The sequence below is a fragment of the Chiloscyllium punctatum genome, chromosome 14 (genome assembly GCF_047496795.1).
Source record: "Chiloscyllium punctatum isolate Juve2018m chromosome 14, sChiPun1.3, whole genome shotgun sequence".
Classification (NCBI taxonomy): domain Eukaryota; kingdom Metazoa; phylum Chordata; class Chondrichthyes; order Orectolobiformes; family Hemiscylliidae; genus Chiloscyllium; species Chiloscyllium punctatum.
Genome location: NC_092752.1, coordinates 21,868,476 through 21,895,140, shown reverse-complemented (window position 1 = coordinate 21,895,140; position 26,665 = coordinate 21,868,476). Strand labels below are relative to the sequence as shown.

The following is a 26,665-nucleotide window of genomic DNA, read 5'->3' as shown; positions in this document are numbered from 1 at the left end:
TCAATGATTCAAGCAATGAGATTATGGATGATAATTAATCTGCTTTCTTTAGTGCAGTTGGTTTTTATTTGATTCCATTATAATGGTTTATTCTTGTATTTTAATAAAACCCAAATAAACACATTTTAACTTGGATGACACAGTGGTTAGCACTGCTACCTCACAGCATCAGGGACCCGGGTTCAATTCCCGCCCTGGGTGACTGTCTGTGTCGAGTTCACACATTCTCCCTGTGTCTGCGTGGGTTTCCTCTCACAGTCCAAAGTCGTGCAGGTTAGTTGGATTTGTCATGTGGGGCTACAGGAATAGGATAAGGGGGTTGGGACTGGGTAGGATGCTCTTTGAAGGGTCAGTGTGAATCCAGTGGGCTGAATGGCCACACGCTGTAGGGATTCTATGATTCTAACTCCTTTGAAAACATCACCTGTAGAAAGATTGTTCTCCAAAAACTGTACTCCACAAATAAACTCGCACACAAGTATATAAAGAAAACAATGTTTGGTCATGAATATTATTCTTTAAAGTCTTGTGGGCGGCACGGTGGCACAGTGGTTAGCACTGCTGCCTCACAGCACCAGAGACCCGGGTTCAATTCCCACCTCAGGCGACTCTCTGTGTGGAGTTTGCACATTCTCCCCGTGTCTGCGTGGGTTTCCTCCGGGTGCTCTGGTTTCCTCCCACAGTCACAAAGATGTGCAGGTTAGGTGAATTGGCCATGCTAAATTGCCCGTAGTGTTAGGTAAGGGGTAGATGTAGGGGTATGGGTGGGTTGCGCTTCGGCGGGTCAGTGTGGACTTGTTGGGCCGAAGGGCCCGTTTCCACACTGTAAGTAATCTAATCTAATCAAGACTGCAGAAAGAGTCCAGATGAAAGCTAAATTGCCGGTGATTGTTTACATTTTTTAAAATTTAAAACTTCGCTCAGATTTTGTCCTCTTTTGGAGGAGTGAGGGTACTGTGGAGAAGGGATAATGGAGAACGGGGTGTTATGCTCTTAGGAACACTAACTCAGCAACAAAACAGGCTGTTCGAAAAAGTTGGTTATCGCAGATTTGTGGCCCTCATCAAAGAGCAATGAGGGTTGTTACTACTCAAAAAGAGCTGATACCAAGGGAATTAAGGAATAATGTCGAAAAGTGTGGTGCTGGAGTAGCACAGCAGGTCTGGCAGCATCCGAGGAGCAGCAGAGTCGATGCTTTGGACATAAACCCTTCATCAGGAATATTGCAGAGGAATGATTGGTTGTGCTAAATGGTGCAGCAGGCTAGAAGGGCAAAATGGCTTCTTCTTTACTGCTGTCACTTACATTCAACCTGACCTTATTTGATAATGTACTTTAATGGTAACCCCATTTACAATTCAACTGCTACTTACAATAATACTGTTTGTTGCCAGTATCTCCTCTTGTATTTGCATATCCCTATGGTGCTTTAGGTTAGAGACACCCATTTGTTATTTGTTTCTTTAAAGCTCACAGTTGAACTGCAGACTCTGCAAGAATCTGACTGGTGGAGTTACTGGTGTAAAACTGGAGGGTGAAGTAGCAGCTCAAAAAGGAAGCTGAATAATGGACGTCAGTTGCACATCTTAGTAGAAATTAGTTGATAAATAAGAATGTCAAATATTTCAACATTCTTATTCTTTGTTTGCTTTTCTGAGGGGGCAACTGCCTTACTTGACAGTTACCCATCTGTTTTTCAATCAGCAAATCAAATTTAAGGCAGGTTGCCTGGTCATCATATTAGTTCAAAGCTGGACACAACAGTGCTTTACAAAGTCAAATCACTCCTCAACTCACTAAATAATAATAACATGTAATGTATATTCTAAGTATTAACACTGTACTTATTTAATAATTTTCACAATTCACCTTCCAAATGTATGATCTGTTTGCTGGGGTACATTATTTTTCCAAGTATAATCCTTGACAGCAAATGCCAGGTGGTCACACAATAACTGAACCTGTTGCAAGTAACACTCACAAAACACAAGGACAGACAGTGAACATGTTTACTAAGAGTCTAGCCAACTCCTCTTGTCATTCAATTACATTACTATCACTGAACCTTTTCTATCAACATCATCACTCACCACTGACCTCAAACTCAACTGGACCAGCCCGAAGGGGTCAGAGTCTGGGCATTTTGCAGCAGTTTACTCAGCTTCTGACTTTCCAAAACTTTTACAGCTCCTACAAAATTAGCCACCGATGAAATACTCCCCACTTGCCTGTTAAGAGTGTGACTCCAACAACATTCTATAAACTCAACACCATCTAGGGCAAAGGCAGGGGGGGATCCCACATGAACTGTACCCCATCCAGCACTTTACATCCGCCACCACTGGCACACCATGGCTGCAAGATCCACTGCTACAACTCACCAAGACTTCTTCGCCAGCCCACGATTCCCATCACTGGAAGGCCAAGGGCAGCAGGTACACTGGAATACCACCAGCTCCAACTCTCTCTCCATGTAAGACACTGTCCTGACTTGGAAGACACAACTGTCCTTCTAATTCACTTCCCGAAAAGCACTGAGAGAGCACCTTCACTAAACAACCTACTGCAGTTCAAAACGTTGGAGATATCCAAAGGAGGGGCAATTAAGAATGTTCAATAAATGCTTTCCTCAGTGAGCCCCTCATCCTGTGAATAGCCCAAATATCATTATGCTATGGTGCTTCCCTAAGCTGAGGATACTATGACTACCATAAACAATGTCCACTTATTGCTTGCCTCTGCTTATTCTTCGGATGATGCTATGAATCATCCCAAGTCAGTGCACCAACATTTTTGGAGTGGATCACGATGCAGTCTCTTTAATCTGGGTAACTGCCCTGGAAGGGAAAATGAACCAAACATGGAAAGGGTATGAGCTCCCATCATTTGCCACAGTCATTCATCCAGGCTCTAATGCATCCAGTTTGACTACTGATGGTACTATAGTTTTTTTCACACTGAGAGACTCTGTGGATTATTTCCAAATTCTGAGATTTTGGACAGACGTTTTTCTTTGAATTTCATGATGGGATTTAGCCATTGCTGGCTGTGCCAACATTTATTGTTCATTCCGAGACTCCTGTGAGAGGATGGTGGTGAGCTGCCTCTCAACTATTGCAGTCCATTTGGTGTAAGGAGACCCCTAATGCCATCAGGGAGTGAGTTCCAGGATTTTGACTTAGCAAAACTAAAGGAAAGACGATATATTTCCAAGTCAAGATTGGCTTTCAGGGAACCTGCATGTGATGCTGTTCCCATGTATCTGCTGCCCTGGTCCTTCCAGCATCTGAGATGTCACGAATGCTGGTGTTTATGCAATCATCAGCAAACGTCCCCACTTATGATGGAGGGAAGGTCACTGATGGGAGTTTAAGGAGAGTTCGTCCTCTGAGCAGGAAGAACTGGAGCAGCATGAAAACGGTGAATAAGAAGAAAACTGTTGTTCACTATCTCACTGGCAGTCACCTGCTCAGCTTCTGACATAGTGATTTTCTGAAAGAATAGTTTAGAAGTGGGATCTGTAGTGACTGTCATGAGGTCAGCCGAATACACCTAATCGAAAATGAGTTCCCTGATTGGGGCTGTTAATTTGGTACAATCCAGGAACCCTGGACTGACAGAAAAGAGCAGGAGTGTCAGAGGTTCTGTTCACTCTGAGAGCCGGCTCTGAGGAAGCTGGAGCAGTGTCAAAGACTCACCATGTGGCTGACTTGGTGACAGGAGACCGGCCTCTGTGGAGTTATTTCAGTGGCAACAAGAGAAAAACATGTTCTTGAAGAAATTCGCTCTCAACTGTTGTCTTTGAGCTGGGGTAAGCATTTCTGACATCATGCCATTACTTTGGAAATGTGTTGCCTTCGATCCTGCCGTCAAAGACTGGACCCAAGGGTTATATGTTTTTTGTTTCAGGCAATGTTGGGGCAGATGTAAAGGAACGAGTAATTCTCTTGCCAGCCTGTGGACCTGCAGCTTTTTCGGTTATTAGGAGCCTTACATTCCCTGAGGCACCAAATACTAAAAACCTTTCAAGAGTAGACAGATTTAGTTAAGGAATATTACGATCCCAAGCCTCCTCCAATACTGAGACCCGATTGGGTTTGCTCAGCAATCAAGAATCAGTGAAATCCGTATCTGAATTTTTGACGGGGTTAAGATAACTGGCCGAGGTACGTGACCCTAGTTTAATTCTTAATGAGATGTGAAGACACAGGATGGTATGTGGGATTAATGCAAAAGTGCCTACCAGTTGAAGCCCAACTGGATTTCAAACAGGCACTACAATTGGCTTTATCACTGGAAAATGTAGCAAATGGAGCATATGAATTGCAGGGTGCTCCGATGGAAGTGGACACTCTCTGACTGAGCTTGGGGAACACCATTTGAGTGAAGGCAATTGCAAAGCCTCACTCAGGACATATCCTCAATAGAGAAACTGTAGGTCAGCCCAAAGCAAAACCTGTTATGAGTCCTAGTAGTCGCAGTAGTCTGGCTGTCAGTTCGGCCAGCTGGCTGACAGCCAGACTACTGCGATCACTAGGACTCATAATAGCACACAAACCAACAGCCACTCTCAGACAACAACTCACCAGGACGAAGGACCCGATACCCAACATGAGCAAAACCAATGTAGTGTACAAAATTCCATGCAAGGACTGCACAAAACACTACATCGGACAAACAGGAAGACAGCTAATGATCCGCATCCATGAACACCAACTAGCCACGAAACGACACGACCAGCTATCCTTAGTAGCCACACACGCAGATGACAAGCAACATGAATTCGACTGGGACAACACTACTATTATAGGGCAAGCCAAACAGAGAACAGCCAGGGAATTCCTAGAGGCATGGCACTCATCCACAGATTCTATCAACAAACACATCGACCTGGACCCAATATACCGGCCACTGCAGCAGAAAGCTGGAACTGACAACCAGAAGCGGCAGATACAAATCACTATAAATGCTGGAGGAAACATCACAGAAGCGCTTCACAGGAGGCTCCCAAGCACTGAGGATGTCACCTAGACAGGGGACGAAACGTCTGCAACACAAATTCCCAGCTTGGCGAACAGAACCACAACAATGAGCACCCGAGCTACAAATCTTCTCCCAAACTTTGAAGATGTCTGACATACTGTTCCATGTTGAGGTGGTAGGACAGCTGCTCTCTGAACATTCTCAGCAGATACAGCCTCCAGTTGAGCGCTCCTCATTCCCCATGCCCTGTATGCCTCACGCTGCCTCCCATCCACCTTGCCCCATCTCTCTTGCCCTGCTCCATGTTACCATTGCGCACTGTCAGGCTGAAGACCAAGTGAGGGATGCAAACTGCTGGACAATGGCTGCGAATACGTGGATCGTGCAGAATCCTCAAAGTCAGGGCAAAGACTTGCAGGTCTCTTTGCTTCTTTTTCTCCTCTGAGCTGCTGAGTATTTCCAGTATGTGCTGTTTTCATTTCAAACATTTTTCAGGACGAGTCCCACCACTGCCTGCAGACTTCAACAAATTTAAGCACTGGAAACCATCATATTTTGCAATTACAACACTACCAAGTAGAAATCAATCAACAACTAATCTAACAATGAATACTGATCCCTTGTTGCTGAATGCACGCTATTGGATGTTGAGGGAGATCAGGAGCTGCAAGGTTGAGCCTGAAAACAGTAGCATTGGAATTAAAACATCCCTGAATGCATTGCATGCTCACTGATGATACAATCTGCAGATTTCGCACACCTCCCAGAGAGAGTGCTCCCTAACATGTGCTAACACCCTCATCAAAATAGCCACTGACACAGCCAGGATCGCGCTGGTGTGCCAAGGTGCCACAGACAATGCCAATTGTAGGGCATTCCAGAGCTGAATTTCGCAGCTGACCAAACTGAACATGTTTAATCTGTGGTGGCTTGTTTGAGATTTTAATCTCTGCAAACAAATTGAGTCAGCAGGCTATACATAGTTACCATGGCCTCACCAAATAAACTGAGTTTAGCCAGTTTGTGGGTGCTGCTTAATGCTGTGTCCTTAAGCCCCGCGTCACCATGGCAACGGATTCAGTCCAACAATGCTTTCATCAAAATCACAAACAAAGCTGCACTCAATGATCTTGATGCCAAGTCAACACATGGAGTTTATTTTCCTGAAATATATTTATTTATCTGAAATGCACACCCAGATTATTCTTCATTCTAATTACACACAAAACCGTACAGACTTCACACCTCATACCGCACCAGATTTCAGGAAATCCCATATGAGGAAGAAACAATCAAATAAAAGCACAAAAGGGTAAATAGAACTGTGATATGGAGTCACTACACAAATTGTCACTAATTAACATAATTGGAAGTGTTAAATGAAGCACCAAACTCAAGTCAAAATATTAACAAAACAATCTCAACAACAGTGTGACACATAAAGGGTGTAATTCATACCCTTTTCAATCAGCCTGGACACTGTGCTGTGAAATGCCATCCCCCTCCCAACCTGTACCCCCCAATCAAGCCTGTGGCAGCAATGGTCATTGATGCTTACACTGGGCCTGCCTACACAGCCACAAATTGAGGCCCTTATGTGGACAATTAATGCCAACACCCCACAGCTGGTATTTAACCCAATGCCGCTGGAGTGCCTGCTTGTGGAAAGCACAATTTAGGGCAGGGTCACATTCAAAGACTGACTGATTGCCAGAACCTGGCATCAGGGAGGGGGAGCTTGCGAAAAGCTGCCCCTCTGCCGTTGCCGCTGACACACCCTCACCCATGTGAGGGGCACCGACTGCAGAGGCCCTTCCTGAAAATAGGCATTGTGGGGCTTTGGCAGGATCCACATCCAGAATGCCTCCGCTAAATACCCCACTCTGTCAAGATGGAATCCCTGCATCACCAATTCCTCAGTTGCAGTCCCATGTTTAGCAACGCAAAGCGATTTTTTTTGTTATGATGGGAAGTGAAAATTTCCAGTCCCTGAAGAATGAAGTTAACTATTCACTGCTAAAAGATAACTAACAATGCTTCATACACATTTAAACCACCAGCAGCAACCTGAGCAGATAGACTGAAACATGCACCTATGTGGAGCAGGGCGTTCACATAACTCAGCAAAACCAAAGCTTAAAGCAGTACAAAAAGGACAGGAGCATCCAGTTTCACCACAGCATATTCGTAACGCTTTTTTCCCTCTACACTTTCAGGACTGTGCAACTGAAAGAAAGTTAACCAATTCCAAATAGCACCTATGCTGATCTTAAGCCAGTTTTACAAAGGGGAAAGTCTGATTTGCTTGTGAAGTACTATGATTTCCAAAGCTAGCGCTGCCCTTTTTGTAGTGTCCTAACAGGCTGTCAACCCTGACTGGGGAACCAAATGCTTTGTTCTGGGGCCCAGATCTCCTGTGGAAAACCAGTGACATGCTGAAACCTGCTCACCATTGGTGGTACAGCGTCCTTTATATCACAACACACAATACCTGCATGACGGCTCTTGTGGCGCAGTGGTAGTGTCCCTTCCTCATAGCCACAAGATCCTGGTTCAAGTCCCACCTGCCCTCATGGTGTGTCACAGCATATCCAAACTGGCTGAATAAAATAACTGCAATATTGACAGGTGGAACACGGGGCCTGTCCCCAGAAGTTATAACCCACACCTAACCGTTTTCAACCAAACAGCACTTTCGATCTTAACTTATCCATTTTGTTCACGTGAAAGCACAAGTAAAACATAAACTGGTAACCACACAGGAGTCTCATCTTCCCCACTGACAGGGATTTCATTTCTAGATCCATTTACCTGCCAGTGAAGACACTGCACAATGTGGAGAAAGTGAGGACTGCAGATGCTGGAGCACAATGTGGTCAATTTTAATAGTAAATAGAAATTGCCGTGATGTGGCTTTTGAATGTTATGGCATTCCACCAGTTGAGGGCAGCAGTGACTGGTCGGGTTAAAACGATCAGCGAAGGCAGAAAGTGATGCACTTAACACCGGCATCAAGAAGCATTCCATTTATAAACTCGGAACAGAAGTATCAGGAGAGAACGCACAGAGATGTTCAATATTCTGGCTCAGCACATTCTCATTCTGCTTCAACCACTACAAAACATCTCAACTGCAGCCACACAGGATGAAAATTAAAGGGTGAGGCAATGCCGAAGTCATAAGCAAGCTTGGCTTACGCGGGCATTAAGAAGTTGTGAAGGATAAATGTGGGGCAGACATGATTTATTTTTAAACTTCCTTCCACCAGACTGTAACCAGGTGACACAAAAAAGTGCTTGGTGCTCTTCCACCCTGTGGTTACATTCAAGCACGATATTAAATTTCAAGAGCGTGTGACAGACGTTGTTAAAATTTATAAAAACTAAGTTTATATTATGTATTTAGGAACTTTTGGTGGGGGAGGGAGTTCATTTCACAGCATCCTCTGTGGTTCCAAAAAGTCATAGGTCGAGCATGGGTCACTGCCACCCTGGGCTCCCAACCAAAAGCGATCGCAGAACACAGCTGATCCCCAATGCCTAACCCTGACAATTTACCTCCAAGCTATTAAATATACTTAAAAATCACATAACACCAGGTTATAGTCCAACAGGGCTATTTGGAAGTACTAGCTTTTGCAATGCAGCTCCTTCATCAGGTAGACAGCCACCTGGTGAAGGAGCAGCGCTTGGAAAGCTAGTGCTTCCAAATAAACCTGTTGGACTAAAACCTGGTGTTATGCAATTTTTAACTTTGTCCACCCCAGTCCAACACCGTTAGGTCCATATAATATCAAACACAGTGCTATCCATTCTAAGTGACTGTAAGGAAAATAACTTGTGCTCCGTTTTTTTATTCAGAAGTGTAATTTATGATTCAGAGAAACTAATGGCTTACACTCACCAGAAACGCACTCTTCCTCAAGGAGTTTGATCTGGTGGTGGAATATTTGCTCTTGGACACGACAGATCGACCGCTTAATCTTCTCTCTCCGGGTCACCATGTAAGTAAGGTTTCGAACCTGGTGAAGATATATCACAAGCCGTTGTTACACCAGACTTTACAGACAGTTTAGCTTACACACAAACAGGTCATTCTACTCCTTATTTTAGATGCCGCTATCCTGATACAACAAGAAGTAAACCAAAACTTACCTGCGTCACCTTCTTCAAAACAACAAAAACAAATAATGTCACCCATAACTTAGCACTAGATCTATCTAAAGTAAAAACAGAAAATGCTGGAATGTACAGCAGCTCAGTCAGCATCTGAAAGAGAAAGATAGGTTAACGTTTTGGCTTGATCAGAATGGTTCCATCTTTTATACCAGATTCCCATCATTAAGTTTCCTGTCAACTTCAACAGAATTTATTTGGGATGCACCCTTGCCAAAAAATGGCACATGCTCCCCCCTCGCCAACCACAGCCACCTCCCTCCCTCTCCCCCACTCCCCAACACCACAAGCTGACCTTTCAGCAATTATCTCGACCTGAAATTGTTTGCCGCCAGCCTGTCAGTATTATCCAGTAGATAGTGGCAAGGAGAAAATCAGCACTGTAGATGCTGGAGATCAGAGTCAAAACGTGCAGTGCTGGAAAAGCACAGCCGGTCAGGCAGCATCCGAGGAGCAGGAAGAGTTGACATTCCAAGCACAAGCTCTTCATCAGGAATGTGGGGGGAGGCTCAAGGGGGCTGAGAGATACATGGGAGGTGATGGTGATAGGTTGGAGCAGAGGGTGGAGCAACTAGGTGGGAAGGAAGATGGACAGGTAGGACAGTTCAAGAGGGTGGTGCCAAGTTGGAGGGCTGGATCTGGGATAAGATAGGGGAAATGGGGGATGAAGAAACTGGTGAAATCAACATTGATCTCATGTGTTTGGAAGGTCCCAAGGCGGAAGATGAGGTGTTCTTTCTCCAGGCGTCAAGTGGCTAGAATTTGGCAGTGAAAGGGGCACAGAACTTGCATGTCTTTGGCAGAGTGGGAGGGGGAGTTAAAGTGTTCAGCCACAGGGCAGTGGAGTTGTTCAGTGCATGTGTCCTGGAGAAGTTCTCTGAAATGATCTGGAAGTTGGCGTCCTGTCTCCTCAAATGTAGAGTGCGAGTGGTCCCAATGTGGCCTCCTCTACATTATGGAGACAGGACGCCAACCTGCTTTACATTTCAAAGAACATCTCAGGGAGACACGCACTAAACAACCCCACTGCCCTGTGACCAACACTTCAACTCGCCCTCCCACTCTACCAAGCACGTCCAAGTCGTGGGCCTCTTCCACAGCCAGACTCTAGTCACCTGACGCCTGAAGGAAGAACGCCTCATCTTCCACCTTGGGACCATCCAACCACATAGGATCAATGTTAATTTCACCAGTTTCCTCATCTCCCCTCCCCCACCTTATCACAGCTCCAACCCTCCAACTCAGCACCGCCCTCATGAACTGTCCTACCTAGCCATCTTCCTTCCCACCTGTCTGCTCCACCCTCCTCTCGGACCTATCACCATCACCCCTCACTTCCATCTACCCATCGCATTCCTTGCTCCACCCCACCCTACACCCACGTATCTCTCAGCCCCCTTGGGCCTCCCCCACATTCCTGATGAAGAGTTTATGCCTGAAACGTCAACCCTCCTACTCCTCGGATGCTGCCTGACCAGCTGTGCTTTCCCAGTGCCACATGTTTTGACAGTAGATTGTGGCAGCCAGCAAGCATATTCTGTGACAGACCCAAATGGGCCCCTCACATAGCAGGCTTCAAAAATTCCCAAAGCATGGAAATAAACCCCAGACAAACAGGCACAGTTATCGTCACAGCACCTTTTATGACATTGGAGGCCTTCCAGTCTATTGAGTCCACACTGGCTCTCTGTATAAAAATCTGGTCAATCTCACAGCTCTGCGCTATCCCCAGTCAACCTGCAAATTTACTTCCCTGCAGCACCAATCAAACTTTCTCGCAAAATTATTAATCACCTCCGCCTCATCATCCTAATAGGTTGCAAGTTCAAGTTCAGTACCACATCCAGTGTTAAAAAAAATTCTTCCTCATGGTCCCATTGCATTACTTCACCAAAACCTACCCCTCCCCCACCCTGTCCCATTCATTTCATGCTAGAACCAAGCATGGCTCAAAAAAGGTTATTTGAACTTTGCGATCTTAAAGCTTTCACACAAGAATAATTTTGAGCGGATTACAAGGCGTATTGCTGCTGACTGTTTAACTTACCACTGAATATCTTAATAATTACTTTAAAAGGTCAGTAGAAACCCATGGAGTGTTCAAAGTTAGATTGAGGAAATGTAATTGCACACAGATGCAGAGAATGAGGGTACCTTTCAGCTGCTCACTGTCCACCCTCTCCAGAACAAGACAAGCCACTTCCTAACTACAACATCACTTAAATGTTACTTCAACAAAGGAATGCGTGAGATCTGATTGTAAGGAGCTACCCATCCACACATCAAGTACAAACAACCAAAGGGACAGAGCACAGAAAAGAGAAGGCCACATTAACTGGTGACAGGCACCACTACAGCACTGTACCAGTTATAGTGTTAAACGTATTGTCTCAGAGACAGTACTATCAGAAAATAAGATTAACCACACAATGTGTACTATATAAAAGAATACACCCACTTTTATTAGATTTTATTACAGTACAATGTTATAAATACTGTACATTCAGTACTCCACAGAAGTAAAAGCCAACAGGTTGAAAGTAAAGTAAAGCCATAAGGAAACAGCCAGAGACACACCTGATCTCAGGTACAGCTTAGAAAGGAACATGGGCAACTGCCCTGATTTGCAGATATCTACAGCTTATTCCCCAAAGGTCAGCAGGTAAACCGTTAGGACTGGAGTTTGTCCCTCACACCCAGTACAGTTCAGAACCCATATTCACTACATTCACTGAACAAGCATTTGTTGTAAAGTATTTCAGTTACATCGCTTCTGTGCACACTTCATTATGGAATGGACAGTTTCAGTAATCTAAGGGTCTGATGGTAGCATTTTTAATTCTTTGCTGTTAGAGACAAGGTTGAAATAATTAAATGCTTGCAATTAATCCTATAGAAGTGACTTTTAACATGTTAAAAAAAATGGGCAATTTTAGTAAAATTAAATAGTCACTCAACAAACGCAGAGTGTCAGCACAAATTAATATCATGGGTGCAGATGAAAATTAATTACATTTCAATTCCAATATTCTTAGCTTGAAAGCTCTTTTGTTAAACTGTGTAATCCAAAACATGGGACTGACTGTGAAATCCAATGTTTAACAGATCTATTCTGATAGGATTAAAATCAGCATCAAAAACAATAACAAATTAATTTAACACAATAACCAATAGGAAACAATTAGGATCTGGCAGAACACATCATTTACCTTTAAGAATTTGCATATATGTGGAGATAAGCATTATAGGTAACAAGCCATGCTAGTGAGCACCTTATTCCAAATATAGCCTAGTAATCTGATCAGTAAATGAGTGAATAATTCAGTCAATTCACTGAGGAAAAAATAAACTGTCATCAGGATGTTTCATAAACAGTGCACAGTTGGGATAGAGACAGAGCACAGGAGCAAAATCTGCACAACATGCAGCAAGAGAGACATTGAATGTGTATTCAAAATTACAAAGCATTACTCATGAGTAACATACCCGGGATGACTGATTGCCGAATTTGTGTTCGAAATAATGCACCATATATAGAAGGTCACTCATTCAATGCAATATGATTTCCTAATGCTGCACAGTTTAATGAGATAGATACCACTCATTTATCCCAACACTACTTTCATCCCTTCCTCTAACCAAGCCTCATCTCCCACAGATTTATAGATTATACACTGGGCAATTATAATAAATCAAATGTGCAACTTAGCAGTTTTTTTCAGAACTATGAATGATAGAAAACAGCAAGGTCAGAATTGTAATCTAATCTCACTCTCACAACATCTGAATCCCTGGATTGGATTGTGAATCTAACTTTTTGTAATTCATCCTTCGCTGGTCATAATTCTATATTTATGACACAGATTAAAAATAGAACACTGCTAACTGTGGTGCAGCTATTTCTGGTTCTGTGGAAATACACACAAAACTATCTGTCGTGTCAGCAACAAATCTTGGACCATTTTAAAAATCAGTAACTAGCCATCATCAGTGTGAGAACACATTCAAAGTTAAACATTGACAGATTCATTTGTAAACGAAGCACAATAATCATCTAGCTGTGCTGGAATGGCCTTACTGACCATCGAAATTAATGCTTTGACTACCCCTGATATTGCAACAGGAAAAAATGACAATTAAAATTAAAGCACACCACAATATTGTGTTATATGTAAAGCAGCCATCCTGAAAAGATTTTAAATCTTTCCTATAAATGTACTAAGAAGAGCATTGTGACAAGGGAAAAGCTAATATAAATGACATAGGTTAAAGCAAATGATATTCAAACTGCCTACTAATCTCCCAAACTCTGAATGCCCATATTGCCTTCACAAAGCATGCCCACACAGGGAACAAAATCTCTATCCCATTCTGTATACGCTCAGCAGTTGCACTGCGAGATTAGTAGATCAGTGAAAAATAGCTTCCAGCCATAAAACTCCAATGTGGCACTTGACAGAACAAAACTGTAAGTGATATAACTGACAGCTGCAGCCAATGCTAGATTTATTAAAAATAATTCAAAGCTTGTTAAAAGATATAACACACTTCCAGCCAATTGTGCAAAGCCAAACCACAAAACAGGTTAGCCAAGTGATTCAGCCTTTGTAGAATACATCAAGCAGTGGTCCATATTCCATAACCCACAAGAAAGGTACATATTGACATCCAGCATTGCTAGATAATTATTGCGCATTGTCTGCAGATGATTGTCAACAACTTGTAAGCCCTGAGTTAGATTAATAAATTAGATAGATTAATAAATATATTTATGTATGTAAAGGGGATACAAATGTAGATATACAAGACAAAGAAATAAAATATTTAAAAATTAAAACTAAACTTCATACACATTGTGCTTGCTCCACAACAATTGGATTAAATTGAAGAACTTGGTCTCGGTCACATTTCTGGGCAGTTGAAATGGGAAAGCACATTGAGGATATGAAGCTCAGAAACATTTAAGTTCTTCTTACGGTTTTGTTTGCAGTTATAACTGTTGAGAGTCTGATTTATTTCCAGTCAGCAAGCCCCTCATAATAGAGACACATCTTTGTATAACCTCTTTGACTGCATCCCCTTTTTGTGAGGAATAAACAATTAATCTTGAGGAGCCTGTGAAATATAACCTTCAGATCAATGACTCCTTCTCCAATGTTTAGGTGGAGATGAAGAGGCACAAGTTAGACCACCGAAGAAGAATGATGCAAAATACATAAACCAAAATATAATTCAAGCATTTGGTTTATTGGAATGAACATTTGTGAGTAAAAGAACTTAAAATGATGCTAAGCCCTATTTATTACAGTCTCGATAATAACTAATGAACCATGCTTCAAGCAAGACCGAAACAATTGTAGACAGGGAGGAGTAGCCCTAATGATTAAGAATGAAATCACTTCAATAAGAAAGGGTGCAATGAATGGCAAACAGGAGTGGACATGTCATGGACCCAATTAAGAATTTGGTAAAATGGTTTTGCGACTAGAGTGTTATAGACTTCTGATCAGAATGACACCTGGAGCTGTTCAAAGGAGAAATTACAGAAACCAGCACTCTGTATTAAACAAACATGGAAAATGCTGGTCAAGCAGCTTTGTGGAGAGAGAAACAGAGTTAACATTTCGAGTCGTGTGACTTTTCTTCAGCAGTGAATATTTTAGTATTCTGCATTTCTTGGAATGTAGAAGTTTAAGCAGAGATTTGACCAAAGTTCTTAAGCTATTAAAGGAGAACAGATAGGATAGACTGGGGGGATCTCAGTCCACCAGTGGGGAGCGCAGGGCCAGTTGACAGACTCAAACAAATTAGAGACAGAACCTTCAAGAATAATATCAGAAAATACCGTCGCATGCAAAATATAGCAGACATTGGAATTCCCTACTCAAACAACAGTTGACGCTACAAACGTTTGTAATTTTATAATTGAAATTGATTGTTTCTTGTTAGCCAAAGATTACCGAGTAAAATCTAGTTAATGGAGTTAACCACAATTCTACTGAATAACAGAACAGCCTTGGGGATGTAATGAGCTGAATGAGCTTTTCTACTCTTATGTAGCAAGTGATGCAGTTAACACTACACGTAAGAACCTACAAACAGCAAATGACTAGCTCACATACTGATTGAGGAAGAACTGGTGGCAAAATTCTCTGCGCACTTCGAAACATGAATGGGAGAAAAACCAACAAAGTTGGGAAAAGGCAGCGTTTTGTGGTGTCCTGCCAATTAAATAAAAGGCTGTAACCTGAACATGCAATAACCACGTTTCCTTCACGACGAAGAAGATTTGCCATAACGTTTCCTGCTGAATCCTAAGGTTTAGCTATTATGGTTGATTCTCCACAATTATTACCAGCAAGAAAAATATCAATGCTAACTGTGCATCTGTTGACTCCCGAGGAAAATTTCCAAAGGCAACAGACAATATCCAGTACTTCACCAAAGTGGCAATTATCCATGTGTGATTCTGGCCAGTGAACATTGCAGCAGTGGATGTCACAGCCAAGCTAAAAAACATCTGTGCTGTTTCAAAGTCAAACATGTATAAGTCCAGCAGGGGCTATGGGACGGCAATTAGAAGCAGGAATCCTGTGTGGTTTCCCCTTTCTTTAATCCACTAAGTGTTGCTGTTCCAGTCAGTGAAATTGAGGAGGAAACAGGAACGAAGTTCGAAGTTTTCTGGGATGTACGGTTGGAGATCAGTGTCTGGAATTCCAGAGGTGTTCCTAGATTGAAGATTTACAGAGTCCCCTTGCCCACAGCAGCAGCACAAAGAGGATTTTACGCCAACTTCCCACGTTCTTTACCAATCCCCATCTGTAGGTAAGTGGAGTTCCACAGAGTTTCAGGGCTCGGAATTGTGCAAAGAAAGCTGCAATAGCTCATATTTGATGCCCATCTTATTCTAGATTCTACAGGGTAAATATCGAGAATTCAGGTACTTCTACACCAATGCACATCTTCATATTCCAAACCAAAAAGGTGCGATGGTGATTCCCATGACAGAATGCTCAACAAAAAAGATGTACCTAATTGGAAAGTCAACCTCTATTTTAATTTACTGGAGAGGTGAACGGTGTGTTTACATTCAGATTCAAATATTCCCTTGTGGTGAAAAGATTATATATGTCATTTCAATGTACAAACTTTCGTTTTTCTGTTTGTTGTCTCTATTTTTATTTTCTACAGTTAATTGGCTGTCGTTTTGTTCCAAGGGAACTTGTTTACTGCTGAAACACATTCTTAGAAAACAGAAATGTGTCATTTTAAGTAAAATGTAATCAAAGCCAATTTTAAACAAAACACTTTGCATTGTAACATCCGTTTTTTTAACCTAACTTGGCAAGCTACTAAACAAAGTTACAAGGGAGGTAAAAGAACAAAAATAGAAAGTGAGCTTTTCTTCAAATGTAGTTTTTAAAAAAACAAAAGAAACAGCTTGATGAATTTAGAGCTCTTTGTAAAATTATGCAACATATAACTCGTGTGGCAAAGCATTTATGCCAAATTTTACACACTTGCGAGTCTCATGCCATTTATCTTCGTGAAAAATTCAACATGAATGGAACTTTAAAACAATCCAAAACATGCTTTGAGGCTTGGCAAGAGGCTGGTGGTATGGAACAGCAATGGATACAGCTTTGAATTCACTTTATTCTATTCCCAGTCGGAGTTGATTCACGTGTCAAGTGGAGGCTACAATGACGCATGGTGAAAAGGAAGAAGAATACGTACATACCCACAGGAACAAGAGTAGGCTACTCGTCCCTTCGACCCTGCCTTGCCCTTCAGCAAGATCATGGGTGATCTAATTTTAACCTCAACTCTACATTCCCCCAAACTCCCGCAGAAAGACCTATGTAAAGTGCACAGCCAGACCTGACCATCATCAGGAAGGCCACTAAAGGCAACTCTGCCTGGGCTGGACTTCAAATAAGGCAAATTATAAGCGGTGAAAAATACATAAGCAGAACTTACCAGATCACACGTCTATTGTTAAGGAAACACTCCTTGCACACGTCATTAGTTGGTTCATACTGTAGCGCCGATGCCACAGCTAATCTTGAAGAAGACAATCTTTCACCAGCATGTTCTCCAACCCTTCAGCCATCCATGTACATAAGAACCTATAGGAACACATTTCTTCAGGTGTTCCTCCCAGAGTAGGGACTGGACTGTTTTTGGATTGCACACTCTTCACCCCCACCCAACTCCAACAGGGTGCCCTCAGCTCAAGTAAGGAGATTGTGTGCAAGCTCTAACTTGCTGATTCAGAAGTTGCAGGAATTTCCTGTGCTGCTCAATGGGAATTACAAAGTCCTGCTCAGACAACTTAATAGAAATGAGTTAATTCTGCGTGCGGCAGAACATCTCATTCAAATAAGGCAAGACGACGACAAATTCTGCGACACACCTGACCATTATTGTACTTTGGCGGCCAACAGCAAGACTCAAATCACCAAACTGTTGCAAAAATAATGTGACTTTGTTACCTCGTTTCGCAGTCAAATTAAAACGAGAATACAGGGTTTGTATATTTTTTCCTGCTGGCTACAACAGAATTTACTCTGGCAAGGTTTGTGAAGCTGCTTGTATTGTGCTGCTCAACTTATAAATTTTGGAAATTTACAGCATGGAAGGAGGACATTCAGCCCATCATTCTTATGACTACTAAGAAATAGCCACCCAGACAAATCCCACTTTCCAGTTCTTGGTGCTTGACTTGTACCATTCAGTACATCAAGTATATCTTGGAGTACTTGAAATATATTATGGAGATTCCTGACTCTACTATCCTTTCAGACAGTGAGTTTCAGATCCCACCACCATCTAAGTAAAACCTTTTCATCTTGAATTCCCTCTGAACATTCTACCTTGCACCCTACATCCATGCACTCCAGTTATGCATCCTTCAAGCAAGGGAACAGAGCCTTTCATCTGACTATACCCCTCATAATGACATTAGAAACAGCATCACGAGTAGGCCACTTGATTCTTAAAGCCTGCCCCACTGTTCTACAAGATCATGACTGATCTGTCCCTGGCCTCAACTCCTCTTTCTGGGAGCCCTCAATTCTCCGATGTTTCAAAAAATCTCTACTTCTTCAAATACTTGCATTATTCCTAATTTTAAAACTTGGATCTCCCCTCAGCCTCGTCTGTTCCAAAATAACAACCTTAGCCTATCCTCAATGAAGTTTTGTAATCCAGGCAAATCCTCATAGATGTCCTCTGTACCCTCTCTAGCACAATTCCATCATCCCTCCAGCATGGCGACTAATAACTGCAGCAGTACTCGAGCTGTTTCTATTCATGTTTCTTCTCAGTTTATATATTCAGCTCTTATATTCAATGCCTAGTCTCATAAAGACTGGAGCATTGCAATCAGTCTTCCTTAGCTCCGACAAACCACCTTCCAACCAACTTTACTGGGTCTCAGGACTCCTTAGCTCCTTTGCATTTGTCAGGACCTACCATTTATCTTAAGATGAATACCAGCAGTTCTTACATGGAACACTAAATGAATTACTAACACCCTTGTAGCAATTTACCAACTTAAGTCACGGGGAAAAATTAACAATCTCTTTCTTCAAAAATGTAGCAATCATGAGGACACGCACCATCCAATCAGAGAAGAATTTGCAATGGGAGAATTTGTTTTGCTTTCAAAGACATAGTGAATAAAATCACCTCAATAAAAACATTTAAGTTTTAAAAAAACATTCAAAATTACAATATTTTCCTACGGGAAAAAAAAGAGAATGGAAATTTGCCCCAAGAATGATATTAAATTGCCGAATTGCAGCTCCAAGCAACAGCACTCACCCTCTCTAGATCCTGGCGGAGGTGTGTGAAAAGCTGCAGCCGTCTGAACAAGACATCTTGTTCCTGCTTTGCCAGATTGTCCTCCTCGTCTTTTTTGGGAGTGAAGAGAGGCTTGTTGAAATTACTCTTCCTCTTCCCCTTCCAGTACTGATAAATATAATCCACAAGTTCCTCGGACAACTTCAAGTGCTGGGACACCTCCGAGATGCTGACAAAGTTATAAAATTCGTCCTCTAATTGTTGGAGTTTCTGTTTGCGGAGGCTGATCCTTTGAGCCTCCTCCTGGCTCTGGTCCATACTGTCCAGGGCACTTTCCACAATGGCAGGTTTCTCCTGTATCTCCTCAGTGGAATAGCCTTTGTTTCCCTCATCGGGGTCCTTGCTGCTGTGCTTCGGGCAGTAAGATTTAAATTTCACTTCATCATCTTCCGCCAGGATGGTCTTCATTTCCAAATTGCGATCAAATGCACAAGTCACATGGAAAGCCGTGCGGCAGTTCTTCACTGAACACTACAAGGATATTAAAAAAAAAGTCCAGTTACGATAAGGCAAGATATATTTCCAAGTGATCATGTGGAGAATACAATAGCACTTCTGGTCACGTTGAAATGTTAATCTTCTACTTTTTGATGAGGAAATGCCTTGCAACCCCCAATAAGAATATGCTCATAACTTATTAGCTATTATCTTTTTAATAGGGAAGACTAATTGAGTTTTTCCTGGCCTCTGGAACATTCATGTTTATTGCTGAAAGCAATCATCTTGTGCATGCAATCTGATCAGCAACTAAGCAAAACAGATCAAAATTTGGCAGTCCCTCCAGAACCAGTCATGAATACTGGTGGCTAGTTAGACAACTAACAAAAGAAAGAGATTCCAATAATATCCCCATTTCTTCTTGATAAGGGAGCCCAGCATTTAAGACTAAAGTCAAGGTTGAAGGATTTGCAACCGCCTTGAGGCAAAAGTGCCAGGTGGATAATCCATCTTAGCCTCCTTCTGAGATTCCCAGCAGCTGACTCTCCCAAAGCTTGTCCACCACCTACAAGGCATAAATCAGGAAGGAGTGATGAATGAGACACTCTTGACCTGTCTGAATACGTGCAGCTGTAACAACACTCAAGATGCCACCCAAGACAAAGCAAACGTAGAAAGACCCTAATGGGAGTTATTTACAGGCCCCCAAACAGTAGCCTGGATGTAGTGTGTAAGTTGAATAAGGAGCTGAAATTGGCCTGCCGCAAAGATATTACTACAGTTGTTATGGGGGATTTGAACATGCAGGTAGACTGGGAGAATCAGGATGGTACTGGACCCCAAGAAAGGGAGTTTGTGGAGTGCCTCCGAGATAGATTCTTAGAACAGCTTGTGGTGGAGCCTACCAGGGAGAAAGCAATTCTGGATCTGGTGTTGTGCAACGAACCGGATTTGATCAGGGACCTTGAAGTAGAGGAGCCATTCGGAGGTAGTGACCACAAGACAATAAGCTTTAATCTGCAGTTTGAAAGGGAGAGGGTAGAATCGGAAGTGACAATATTTCAGTTGAATAAGGGGAACTATGGAGCTATGAGGGAGGAGCTGGCCAAAGTGCAATACCCTAACAGGGATGGCAGTGGAGCAACAATGGCAGGTATTTCTGGGTATAATGCAGAAGATTCAGAACCAGTTCATTCCAAAAAGGAAGAAAGATCTTAAGGAAAGGCAGGGGTGGCCATGGCTGACGAGGGAAATTAAGGACCATATAAAGACAAAAGGGAAAAATATAACATAGCAAAGATGAGTGGGAAATCGGAGGACTGGGAAGCTTTTAAAGAACAACAGAGGATAACTAAGAAGGAAATATGCAAAGAAAAAATAAGGTACGACGTTAAACTGGCCAAAAATATAAAGGAGGATAGTAAAGGTTTTTTTAGGTATGTGAAAAGAAAAACAATGGTGAAGACTAAAATTGGGCCCTTGAAGACAGAAACATGTGAATTTATTACGGGGAACAAAGAAATGGCAGAAGAGTTGAATTGGTACTTTAGATGTGGACTTGTTGGGACGGAGGACCTGTTTCCACACTGTAAGTGATCTGATCAAATGTGTTGTATTAGGGACTTTCAGTTTTGGGTGGCACAGTGGTTAGCACTGCTGCCTCACAGCGCCAGAGACCCGGGTTCAATTCCCGCCTCAGGTGACTAACTGTGTGGAGTTTGCACATCCTCCCAGTGTCTGCGTGGGTTTCCTCCGGGTGTTCTGGTTTCCTCCCACAGTCCAAAGATGTGCACATCAGGTGAATTGGCCATGCTAAATTGCCCGTAGTGTTAGGTAAGGGGCAAATGCAGGGGTATGGGTGGGTTGCGCTTCGGCGGGCGGTGTGGACTTGTTGGGCCGAAGGGCCTGTTTCCACACTGTAAATAATCTAATCTAATCTGTCTTCACTGGGGAAGAAACAAGCAATCTCCCAGATCTAATAGTGGCTGAAGGACCTGAACTGAAGGGAATTTATATGAGGCAGGAAATGGTGTTGGAGAGACTGTTAGGTCTGAAGGCTGATAAGTCCCCGGGACCTGATGGCCTGCATCCCACGGTACTAAAGGAGGTGGCTCTAGAAATCGTGGATGCATTGGTGATCATTTTCCAATGTTCTATAGACTCAGGATCAGTTCCTGCGGATTGGAGGGTGACTAATGTTGTCCCACTTTTTAAGAAAGGAGGGAGAGAGAAAATCGAATTATAGACCTCAGTGGTGGGAAAAATGCTGGAGTCAATTATAACGGACAAAATTACGACACATCGGGACAGCAGTAAGAGGATAGGTCAGAGTCAGCATGGATTTATGAAGGGGAAATCATGCTTGACTAATCTTCTGGAAGTTTTTGAGGATGTAACTCTGAAGATGGACAAGGGAGATCCAGTGGATATAGTATATCTGGACGTTCAGAAAGCCTTTGATAAAGTCCCACATCGGAGGTTAGTAAGCAAAATTAGGGCGCATGGTATTAGGAGCAAAATGCTGACATGGATTGAAAATTGGTTGGCTGACAGGGAACAAAGAGTAGTGATAAATGGCTCCCCTTCAGAATGACAGGCGGTGACCAGTGGTGTGCTACAGGGATCAGTGCTGGGACCGCAGCTTTTTACAATATACATTAATGATTTAGATGAAGGTATTAAAAATGATATTAGCAAATTTGCTGATGACACAAAACTGGGTGGCAGGGTGAAATGTGAGGAGGATGTTAGGAGATTATAAGGTGACCTGGACAGGCTAGGTGAGTGGACAGATGCATGGCAGATGCAGTTTAATGTGGATAAGTGTGTGGTTATCCACTTTGGCAAGAACAGGAAGGCAGATTACTACCTAAATGGAGTCAAGTTGGGTAAAGGGGCAGTACAACGAGATCTAGGTGTTCTTGTACATCAGTCAATGAAAGCAAGCATGCAGGTACAGCAGGCAGTGAAGAAAGCTAATAGCATGCTGGCCTTCATAACAAGAGGAATTGAGTATTGAAGCAAAGAGGTCCTTCTCCAGCTGTACAGAGCCCTGGTGAGACCGCACCTGGAATATTGTGCACAGTTTTGGTCTCCAAATTTGAGGAAAGACATTCCGGCTATTGAGGGAGTGCAGCACAGGTTCACGAGGTCAATTCCCAGAATGGCGGGACTATCTTACACTGAAAGATTGGAGCGACTGGGTTTGTATATGCTTGAGTTTAGAAGACTGAGAGGGGTTCTGATTGAAACGTACAAGATTATTAAAGGATTGGACACTCTAGAGGCAGGAAGCATGTTTCTGCTGATGGGTGAGTCCCGAACCAGAGGACACAGTTTAAAAATAAGGGGTAGGCCACTTAGAACAGAGTTGAGGAGAAACTTCTTCACCCAGAGAGTGGTGGGTGTATGGAATGCTCTGCCCCAGAAGGCTGTGGAGACCAAGTCTCTGGATACTTTCAAGAAAGAGTTGGATAGCACTCTTAAGGATAGTGGAATCAAGAGCTATGGGGATAAGGCAGGAACAGGATACTGATGGAGGATGATCAGCCATGATCATAATGAATGGTGGTGCTGGCTTGAAGGGCAGAATGGCCTACTCCTGCACCTATTGTCTGTTGTCTATTGTCTATAACCCATTTAATCAATACCCCCATCCAACATCTTAAACATTCACCTCTTCCACCACCTACAAGATGCACTGCAGCAACTCCACAAGACCCCTTATTCAGAACCTTTCAAAGCAGTGGCCTCTATTATCTTGAAGAGCAAAGTCAGTAGACATACAGAAACACAGCTGGGGATTTCTCTGAAGCACACATTTGGAACTACATAACCACTCCTTCACTGTGCTTGGCTCAGAAATCCTGAAACACCCTTCCCAACAGATATACAGACAGAACATGATTGCAGCAGAGCAAGGCAGTTGCTTTCCACAACCTTCTCAAAGGCATTCACAGATGCGCAATAAATGGTGGAGCACTGTGCCCAAATCTATACGGGACAGTTTAGGACCCTCTAGAGGGTGCAACAAATTGTAGCACAGGGGATAAGGAGCTTCAGATATTCAATCAGTTCAGAGAAATTTTAGGACTGCTCCTTCAGAAAGTAAATGGTTAGGTAGAGATTTAAGCGAGCTATCCAACATAAAAAAATGTTTTGACTGAGAAAATAAAGAGCAACAACATTCACTTGCAGGTAGATCCACCTCAGAAATCAGAGATTTAAGATTAATTGGTAAAAACAAAGGGGAGTGGAACACAAGACAGCAAGTTATGACAATTTCATGTGTTGCCCCTGTTCAAGAAAGGTGGAATACAAAAAGCAGGAAATTACAGACCAGTTAGTCCAACGTCTGTTGGGTACTACAGTCCACTCATTATGGAGGAAGACTGGGCAGGACAGTTAGGAAAGCTTAATACCATCAGAATCAACGTGGATTTGAGAAAGCAATAACATGTTTAACAAATTAGCTAGAATTCTTTGAGGATATGACAAACAGAGTGTATAAAAGGGAACTGGTAGATGCGGTGTATTTGGATATCCAGGAGCCATTCAATAAGCTGTCACAAAAAGATGGAGGCTGCAGATTGAGAAGTAAGTATCTAATAGGATAAATAAACTGGAGTGAAAATGAGGAATCACAGGGGAATGAGACTTATTAGATAACTCTATCAAAGAGATGGTTCAGGGGAAGGCCATTCAGCCCATCATGTACATAGCCTGCATCTGTGCTTTATGTTTCTTTGGTTCTCTCACTCCTAGTCCAGACCTCTTTCCCATTCAATCCCTGCAAGAAAACTGGGAAACACTCACATCCTCAAATTATTACTAGGTCAAATTAGATTTACTTTCAGCATTGTATCCCTGGTTTGTAAGTTTGGGACGCAGCTACCTTCATTTTTCACTTTTATAACACCGCTGCAATGGGGGATGTAATCATTCACTGGCAATTTTTCGACAACTTTAGTGATGTTCTAACCGTTGACTAAACTACTGTCAAACTAATCCACCTCCCCATTGCCAGGCTCAAACAGGCCATCAACAACAGCAAGACGACTGTTAGCTCATCCACCCTGTTCCCTGCTCTTCTTTAAATAAATGTTGACTCCTTCACACAGTACGTTTCCATAAGAATGGTAATGAGACAGCAGTATCCCATCCAAGTCACCATCGATGCTCACAATAAACCAGAGAAATGATACAGCACAGAAGGGGATCATTTGGCCTATCTTGTTCAGGCTAACCCAGACACCCAGATTCCCAGTAGTCATGAGAATCTAGTCAATGAGTGTCAATGTGCTTTACAACTGTTGTAGGAGTGAGTACAGACAAGCTTGAATTCTAATCCTGTCCTCGTAGCTGTTCATTCACCGACACCCTAATAAGCAGTCAATAATGGTAAGAAGCAACAGCTGTCATATTCACTCCTCTCCAGTTAAGAGCTACTGAAGCTATTCAATTGTACTGCTCTATAGCCACACCAGCTGAGAATTACTAGCACCAAAAATCAGGATCAAATTAGGAAGTTTCTTGATTTGCCCTGTTCAGCTAATCACAAATTAAGGTAACAATATTCCAAAAACATTACGATTATTTAACATTAACTCAAGTATCAGAAGATTTAAATTAAGCTTCCTCCCTCTGTATCTTTTACAAAATGTAAAGAATATTAATAATAGGAATTGGACCTCTTTCCATTTAAGGTGTTCAGTGTTAGCCTCAAGGTGATAAGAGACAGATGCAGATGAAAACTCCTTCTAATCTGCCTCAAAGTGCCTCAGCTTCAACACCAGAATGCTCTACCAGTGTGGCATTTATTTCCATTGATCATCCCCCAGTGTTGAACAGGGGGAAATTCAGTCCTATTGGCTTATATCCTACCTTCTCTCAAGACCACCCAAACTCACTCTGCAAAGGATCCTAAAGCAGAGAAGACTTTCACCAACTCCCCACCTCCTTTAAATTTTAAGATGTTCTGTAAACCAGGCGTGAACAGTCTTACATTGCTGTTCAATACTGTATGTTAATTCCCCAGACACCAGCACTTTAAACTGGTATTCAGAATTGACCTCTGCATTGGCGGCTAAAACAGAATATTTTTAAGTAAATTATTATGTTATCCAGGTACATTCAGAATGTAAAGTATTTGAACATTATTAAAATGTTAACAACCCATATTAGAAATACCTAGAAGACAATCCTACAAACAAGACAGTATACATGGGCTGTCAATGTCAACAATGATTAACTGGATAGCAAAACAAAGGGAATGCTTTATTTCTTTTTACGTGATTTAAATCTGAACCAAAGTAATCCCCTGTTGACTGAAACACCAAACCAAATCTGCATAAAAATTACCACGGAACCAACCTTTGGCCATGAACTAGATTATTAATTACAATGAGCTTGCATACATAAACATAGTGTCAAAACAAGTCATAAATCACAACATGTATTTTCTATTGGGCAAAACAAGATTGTAACTTAAAATGTGACTGAACAGCAATAAATGGCTCCAATCAATTGTGCACAGTACTGAAGAACGGAGGACAGCAATTTGATTAAAAGGCTTTGACCTGTGTTCTCTTTCTGGTCTATCTATCTATCTGTCCATTCATGCTTTAATCCCTGCCATAAAACAACATTGGATCGAGAATGGGTAATAAACCAGAACAGGGAATAGAATTAAAAAAGATGAATATCCAGGCAGTCATAATCGTATTATAATATGGTTTAACATTGTAACAGAATAGAACAAACAGGATAAAAACAAGACAATAATTTGGAAAGATGATGATATCAAGGAAGAATAGAACTTGTCAAAAATAAATGAGCAAAAATATTGAAAAACAATATGAAACAATTAAAACTACGTTGAATAAAGTTTAGGATAAACACATTCTAAATAGGACCACTATCAAATATTTTGTTTCAAAGTAATGCAGGGTCAAATGACTGGCAGGTAACTAACTTTATAAATATATTTAAAGAGGGAGACAGAACATGCTGCAGGAACAAAAGGCCAACAGAAAAATAATGGATTCCTGACCAAAGGAGAAAGTAAATAAAAATCTGGAAACGAAAAATAAATTATAAATATTTAGCCTGGATTTCAAAAGGGAAAATAAGGCACAACCAAACTTGTTAAATTACTTGGAGAAAGCGAGGACTGCAGATGCTGGAGATCAGAGCTTAAAAAT

General features: G+C 42.1%; 1 protein-coding gene across 1 annotated transcript in view; it reads right to left on the bottom strand.

Moving 5' to 3' along the window:
- jade1 (jade family PHD finger 1) overlaps window positions 1-26,665 on the bottom strand; it is a 136,051-nt gene that overhangs the window by 9,139 nt on the left and 100,247 nt on the right. Inside the window, exons 9-10 of the mRNA XM_072584067.1 lie at window positions 18,987-19,496; window positions 8,887-9,004 (exon numbers count right to left, since the gene is read on the bottom strand). Coding sequence (XP_072440168.1) covers window positions 8,887-9,004; window positions 18,987-19,496 — 628 coding nt within the window. The remainder of the gene's footprint in view (window positions 1-8,886; window positions 9,005-18,986; window positions 19,497-26,665) is intronic.